The sequence below is a fragment of the Xiphophorus couchianus genome, chromosome 23 (assembly GCF_001444195.1).
Source record: "Xiphophorus couchianus chromosome 23, X_couchianus-1.0, whole genome shotgun sequence".
Taxonomy (NCBI): domain Eukaryota; kingdom Metazoa; phylum Chordata; class Actinopteri; order Cyprinodontiformes; family Poeciliidae; genus Xiphophorus; species Xiphophorus couchianus.
In genome coordinates, this window is record NC_040250.1 from 16544577 (window position 1) to 16552625 (window position 8049).

The window sequence follows — 8049 nt, forward strand, 5'->3', positions numbered from 1 at the left end:
GCCACCATTAATATAAGAAATAAAAATTGTGAAATATGAGCACAATAAAATAAGGTAAATAAGATCTTCGTTAATCAAATATGAAATATAGACGCAAGTTAGAAAAATATAACACGTTAGACCATTGTCCTGTTTGAGAAACTAATATTGTTCATTTTCAGAATTTTGTCACTTTAAATCCGCTTTCAATTGTTTCGACTAAACAAGTCCTATATTCTTGTTTCATAAGCTTTGAATTGCTATTATCTGAAATGAAAATGAAAACATGTTAAGCAACGGTTAAAAATGTATATGCCGTATTTAGATTATGGAAATAGTGGTTTAAATATTTGTTGTACATAAATAAAACTCATTAACAGACACTTCTCTTGTTTAAGAGCTGACGGCAGGATGGGCTAAGTAGCAAGTGACTCGTCGATAATACAAGAGTTCAATAATTAAATTGATTAATTAAATAATATAAACGAAAGAATTTCCAACCCATTCTCACTCGCCACTCGTCATATATTGACGCATCGGACGGTCTGTCCTCGTCACATATTGACGCGCAGGGTACTCCTTTCGCGTCAATATGTGACGCGAGGGGTTTTACCCTATGCCTTACCGTAATTTTTGCCCTAAACTTAACCAAATCGTCGGGTTTTGAAGGTTAGGCAGTGGTTGCGAGAACCCTTCGCGTGAATAATCCACGTAAAACATGTGACCTACCCAAATCGTCAACATGTGACGCTGAAGGACCCTGCCCAAGTCGTCAATATGTGACGCATGGTCAGAAATCGTCCCGTCAATATATGACGAGTCGGGAGTGAGAATGTGTTGGAATATCGGCATTACGGTCTTGCGGTAAACAATCACATTTAGGTCTTGCTAAAGTGGCATATTATTTTATAAAACACGTAAAAAGAGAAATTAGTAAAATATTAACCTTCAGAAAATAAATGTTCGTTATTAAAAGATGAAATCATAAGAAAAAATCTAGATAGGATTATTTTAGATACAATATATACAAAATCTTCTATAAATGAAACTATTAATAATCTAAAACTGTAATATTTTTTTCAGAGAAGTTGTACATTTATGCTGTGTAGTCAGATCATTGAGAGAGAATTACAATATCATCACAAAAAAATGTGGGAGGATAAACTCAGAACAATATTTTAATTATACAAAATATTGTTGGTCAAAGAAAAAGCACAAAAACAAAGTAAAACATGATAAACTTAAACCTTAGTTTAAAAATAAATTGCATTGCATTGTTTGTAAAGTAAGTCAGTAAAATCTTGGAGCAACTGAATATTTTTTTAGAAAATGCGAGTTCCTTGGTTTTAGTCGGTATACATAGAAAAAAAGGTTTGTAGGACTACTAAAAACATATAAAACTGAATGATAGTTCAATTGTAGACTTAAAACCGAAAGCATATAGTATACACTGTATCACTTATGTTCTTACCTGCAGAGTAGAAGCAGCTGAGTCACTAGTCTCTGACAGTCCTGTCCCTCTCGGGATGCTGGACACGATGTATCTGGAGCCCTTTGGCACAGGCTGTCTGACCACCAGCTTTCCTTTCCTGGTCTCTGCTAGAAACAGACTGTACCAGTAGGCATCGTTGGAGACCAGAGTGGAGTCTGCAATGGTGGAGTTCCTCTCACTGATCACACTGTTCCTGCTGGGAGGAGCAGTTTTGCTGTGTTTGGGTTTCTGACACTTCAACACGATGGTGACCAGGATGGTGATGAGCAGGAGAAATGACACCGAGGCCAGACCGATGACCAGATACAGGTTGATGTCTGAAAAGATGTCGTATTCCAGAGGCATCTCAGTCATGTCAGAGTAGGCCTTAACATCAGTCTCCACTGTCAGCAGCTTGATGGTGACTGTAGCAGAGAGAGCAGGTTGCCCGTTGTCCTTGGCAACAACAACCAGTCTGTGGTGGTGTGAGTCTTTGTAACTGAACATCCTCATAGTCCTGATCTCTCCGTTGTATTGGTCCAAGCTGAACAAGGAAGCATCAGTCACCTGGAGAAACTGGTAGGTAATCCGAGAGTTGTGCACAGAGTCTGTGTCTAAGGCGATCACTTTAGCCACCAGGGATCCTTTATCAGTGGATCTGGGGATCTTCTCCTCCACCACTGAGCCATGAGCGCGCCAAGGAGAGACAATAACTGGAGCGTTGTCATTTTGGTCAACAATGATGATGTGGACGGTCACATTACTGCTGAGAGGAGGAGAACCAGAGTCTCTGGCCTCAATGTGGAAAAGAAACTCCTTCTCAATCTCATAGTCAAAGGTTTTCAGTGCATAAAGATTCCCGTTCTCTGGATTGATGGAGAACAGCATAGACATGGAGGTGTTGGCAATCTCCTTCTCTATGATGAAATAAACTAGATACTGGTTTTCATGGAGGTCAGGATCAAATGCAGTGAGTGAGCTGAGCAAGGAGCCAGGTGCGTTATTCTCCGTGACACGTATGGTATAAAATGACTGGGAGAACTGAGGAACATTGTCATTAACATCCAGCAGCTCCAAAGTCATAGTTTCATTGTCACATAGTGGAGGAGACCCTCTGTCTGTGACAGTGAAGGTGATTTCATATTCTGGGACCTTCTCTCTGTCTAATGGCTCTGACACCACTAACTCATAATAGTTATCAGAGGACTCCCTCAGTTTGAAAGGCATGTTCTCTGGAATATGAAGATCAACCTGTCCATTATCACCTGAGTCTTTATCACTCACACTAACTACAGCTATCACTGTGTCTAACTCTATGTTCTCACTGACTGGACTCTGAAAGGATTTAATTGATATTTCTGGGTGGTTGTCATTCATGTCTTCAACTAGGATCTTTATTGTACATTGTCCTGATAAACTATTCACTCCTTTATCTGTTGCTATGACTTCCATGTCATAAATCCTAAAATCTTCATAGTTCAACATTCCTTTCACAGTAATTTCGCCTGTGGTTGGATTCAAATTAAATGTTTCTTGTGTTTTCTCTGATGTATATAAACTGTATGAGTATGAAATATCAGAATTTGATCCTTCGTCCAAATCTGTTGCATTGAGGTGAATAATTACACTTCCAATGGGAGAATTTTCCATGACTTGGATATTGTAGGCTGCTTTATCAAATGCAGGTGCATTGTCGTTCGTATCTAAAACATGAACAACAATGCTAACAGTACCAGATCGAGCCGGTGTTCCTCCATCCACCGCCGTTAATATCAGGTTATGAAGTGCCTGCCTCTCTCGATCTAATGTCTTTTTCAGGATCAAATCAGCAAATTTTGATCCGTCTCTTCCTGTTTGAACCTCAATATTAAAATATTCACTTTCACTCAAATGATATGTTTTTAGTGAATTTGTTCCAACGTCTTGATCAACCGCATTGCTAAGAGAAAACCTTTCTCCCTTCGGCGTTGCTTCGGATATATCTAAATGAATGGCGTCTCTTCGAAATTGCGGGGCGTTGTCGTTCATATCTAGCACTTCTAACTCTATGTTAAATATCCGTAAAGGGTTTTCCAGCGTTATTTCCAGTTTTAAATAACAAGAAGATTTTGTATAGCAAATGTGCTCCCTGTCGATCTTCTCGACAATGTACAACTCACCAGTCTCTTTGTTCACATCCAGATATTTCTTGTTAGTGATGATGTCAAGGCGCATCTTTCTCTTTGTCAATGTTTTAACGTCCAGACCAAGATCAGTAGCGAGGTTGGCGACTACTGATCCCTCTTTCATTTCCTCTGGTATGGAGTAATGAGTCACCGAGCTTGATGTTTCACAAAACACGGAAAAAAGAATCACGAGCAGCACCGACCTCTCCATTGATTTCTTTGTTAAAACGGGATCCATTGTCACCTTCAGAATATCAACATTGAAATGATGAAGTAGCTGACGTTTTTCTGCGACCCTTGATTTATTTTCGCGACGCTTCGATTCAAAAAGTCTTATGGATATTCTAAAGGGAAATAATTAAAATTAATATGAGCTCCATTCTCGTAGTGGTGTTTCAGCAACATGGATCTATCCAGTCTGTAGGAAACCGTTCCGGTAACAGCGACCTCTTATATTGACGTTTTGCACCCGGATTTCAAAAAACAAAACAGCGCCTCCATTCCGGTCTAATCAAACCCAAATATATAAAATTAAATTTGTGAAAATTGTAATATTTTTTAAAGTATTGTCATTGCATACTGGAAAAGTAAATTGTCCTAAATATTTTACATTTCTCATGTAAAAATCGTTTCTATTAATTGTCAGTGGTGTGATATTTGAAATACAGGTAATTTTGTGAAGTATATATCAATACTATTATTATTATTATTGTTGTTGTTGTTGGTAAGACAAACTTTAAATAAAATCAAGAGTAGAATTTGATTTCTTAAAGGTTTTAGCAAATTAAATAAATCGATTTTGTTTAGGACATTTTATAGTTTCTCCTCTCACACACATTAGAAAGGTTTTAAGCGTATTTTTTCAGACTGATTGTGAAACTGTAAATAAATTCTGTGTGTAGATGTTGAATTAAATGCATTTTTTAAAGTGTATTTTCAACAAATTTAAGAAGTGTAGGATAGTTAAGTTAAGTTGTCACACTAATGTTTATTTTTTGATTAATTTCAAAAATCTCTCAAGAAGATTAATTGTTACATATAAATGTAAAGTTTAAATATATTTACAAAAGTTTAAATTAAATATGTGAGAATATGCTTTTGAGTTAAAGCATTCACCTCACTTTCTTTAACTGACTTGTGGTCATGAGTTGTTTTCATATGTTCTGATACGGTTTAATAATTTACAAAACCAACAATACAATAATAACTTGTCATAGTTACACATTTTTTGATATATTAAAAGATATGATTGCTTTTTTTTTTTTGTTGAAAGAAACAAAACATTACTGTAAAATAGCATTCAGGAGATAAAAATTGGCTGCATCAAGCCGCACTGCCTTCATTAAACCAAATGTTACTCAAAACAATTATTTTCAAAGGTGAAAGTCAGTACTCTTGTTTATATATAGAATGGCTGTGTAACTGCAGTATGATGTCATAAAAATATACACTGTATGCCATGAAACTGAAAAGAAAAATGAATTATTATTGTCAGCACTCCTACCTGCAGAGTAGAAGCAGCTGAGTCACTAGTCTCTGACAGTCCTGTCCCTCTCGGGATGCTGGACACGATGTATCTGGAGCCCTTTGGCACAGGCTGTCTGACCACCAGCTTTCCTTTCCTGGTCTCTGCTAGAAACAGACTGTACCAGTAGGCATCGTTGGAGACCAGAGTGGAGTCTGCGATGGTGGAGTTCCTCTCACTGATCACACTGTTCCTGCTGGGAGGAGCAGTTTTGCTGTGTTTGGGTTTCTGACACTTCAACACGATGGTGACCAGGATGGTGATGAGCAGGAGAAATGACACCGAGGCCAGACCGATGACCAGATACAGGTTGATGTCTGAAAAGATGTCGTATTCCAGAGGCATCTCAGTCATGTCAGAGTAGGCCTTAACATCAGTCTCCACTGTCAGCAGCTTGATGGTGACTGTAGCAGAGAGAGCAGGCTCCCCGTTGTCCTTGGCAACAACAACGAGTCTGAGGTGGCGCGAGTCTTTGTAACTGAACATCCTCATAGTCCTGATCTCTCCATTGTATTGGTCCAAGCTGAACAAGGAAGCATCAGTCACCTGGAGAAACTGGTAGGTAATCCGAGAGTTGTGCACAGAGTCTGTGTCTAAGGCGATCACTTTAGCCACCAGGGATCCTTTATCTGTGGATCTGGGGATCTTCTCCTCCACCACAGAGCCATGAGCGCGCCAAGGAGAGACAATAACTGGAGCGTTGTCATTTTGGTCAACAATGATGATGTGGACGGTCACATTACTGCTGAGAGGAGGAGAACCAGAGTCTCTGGCCTCAATGTGGAAAAGAAACTCCTTCTCAATCTCATAGTCAAACGTTTTCAGTGCATAAAGATTCCCGTTCTCTGGATTGATGGAGAACAGCATAGACATGGAGGTGTTGGCAATCTCCTTCTCTATGATGAAATAAACTAGATACTGGTTTTCATGGAGGTCAGGATCAAATGCAGTGAGTGAGCTGAGCAAGGAGCCAGGTGCGTTATTCTCCATTACTCGTATGGTGTAAAATGACTGGGGAAATTGTGGCGCATTATCATTAACATCCAGCAGGTGCACGGTTATTGTTTCATTGTCAGATAGGGGAGGTGTCCCTGTATCTCTAGCAATTAGTGTTATGTCGTATTCAGGTACCTTTTCCCGATCTAATGGCTCAGACACTATCAGGTTATAATGTGTGGGTCTGTCTGATGATTTGTTGAGAATAAACGGCATGGCCTCGTGTATGAAGATGTTTATTTTTCCGTTATCACCTGTGTCTCGGTCACTTATACCTACCAGCGCAATAACAGTTCCTACAGGTACATTTTCAGGCACTGTGTTTTTCACAGACTGCACAGTAATTTCAGGGAAATTATCGTTCATATCTGTCACGTGAACCACTATTTTGCACTGGCCCAGCAGAGGGTGTGCTCCTTTATCTTTTGCTTCAATGTGCATCTCATAAAATTTCATATCTTCATAATCTATGGTTCCTTTAACTGTTATCTCTCCTGTGTTGGGATCCAGCGTGAAGACGTCTTGCGTTTTTTCCGACGTGTAAAGAGTGAATGCGTACACAATCTCTGAATTACTCCCCTCGTCAAGATCAGTAGCGTTAAGATTAACGACCAGAGTTCCTATCGGAGTATTTTCTGCCATGTTTATTGTGTACGTCTGCTTGTCAAACTGAGGAGGGTTATCGTTTGTGTCTTGTACTCTTACTATAATGTTGGCAGTACCTGAACGCACAGGGACACCTCCGTCCACAGCGGTCAGGACTAATTTATGCACCGCTTTCTCCTCTCTGTCTAACGATTTCGTTAATACCAAATCTACATACTGCGTTCCGTCACTGCCAGTCTGAATTTCTATGGTAAAATGGTCACTGGTGCTAAGTTTGTATGTTTTAATCGTATTTACGCCAACATCTGGATCTACAGCATTGGGCAGTGAGAATCTCTCCCCCGGCGTGGCGGATTCTGAAACGTCTAGCTCTACTCTGTCCCTTCGAAAATGTGGAGCGTTATCATTTATATCTGTTATTCCGAGCTCAATGTTGAAGATGCGCAGTGGGGTCTCGATGATGAAATCAAGCTTTAAAAAGCAAGATGTTGGCTTCGCTGGGCAAAGATATTCTCTGTCTATTCTTTCAACGATGTAAAGCTCCCCAGTCTTTTTGTTAAAGTCTAGATATTTTTTGTTTGTGAAGATATCGAGTTTTACCTCTCGTTGTGTCAAACCTCCGAGCTCAAGTCCCAAATCCGCAGCAAGATTAGCCACAACGGAACCCCTCTCCATCTCCTCGGCAATAGAGTACCGTGTCACAGACAAAGCGCCGGGCCACAGTGCGGCCAAGACAAAGACAGAGGCCCAATATGCCATCCTTCCTTCAAAAAGGGGAAAAAAATAAATCAATTATTGTTCCTTTGTTGATTTTAAAGTTGTGCAGAAATCCCCACATAAACACCAGGGGGGAAAATAAAAGGGGCATACGGACTTAGTTAAATCATAAAAACATCCAGAGACTGTTCGGTACAGCCAGTGGAAAAAGGTGTGTCGTGATTTCAAGAAAGAAGACGGCTTTTTTGCTGTAGTGTTCAACAGTGACACCATGTGACCAACGCCCCTCAAACTGTAGGGATCATTTTCCAAATCTTCTCTATTTCTTTAGAAGAATGACTCTTTTGTTGTTTTGTGTGTGATCTTCCCCTGATGCACCGTTCTCCATGACTCCTGTTGTATAAAATAAACAGGGAAACTATTATTAACATACAGCAGGTATCGGGTTTGTTGTGCTAAATAGCTAAATAACTAGGTTTTGAAATACTTTAAAAAGAAATAGGGGGCACTTGTAAGTCTGTTCCTTCAATCATCTCTCAATTTTATTTTATTTTATTTTATTTTGGCAAATGACAGTAACTTTAGAGAAA

At 39.4% G+C, this 8049-nt stretch overlaps 2 protein-coding genes across 2 annotated transcripts; both read right to left on the reverse strand.

Moving 5' to 3' along the window:
* Positions 1–1423: 1423 nt before the first annotated feature.
* Positions 1424–4050, reverse strand: LOC114138844 (protocadherin alpha-C2-like). The gene has a single exon (XM_028008278.1). The coding sequence runs from the start codon at positions 3851–3853 to the stop codon at positions 1439–1441; it is 2415 nt and encodes an 804-aa protein (XP_027864079.1). The 5' UTR covers positions 3854–4050; the 3' UTR covers positions 1424–1438.
* A 985-nt stretch (positions 4051–5035) lies between these two features.
* Positions 5036–7693, reverse strand: pcdhb (protocadherin b). Its single transcript, XM_028008054.1, has one exon. The coding sequence runs from the start codon at positions 7499–7501 to the stop codon at positions 5051–5053; it is 2451 nt and encodes an 816-aa protein (XP_027863855.1). The 5' UTR covers positions 7502–7693; the 3' UTR covers positions 5036–5050.
* Between the last annotated feature and the right edge of the window lie 356 nt (positions 7694–8049).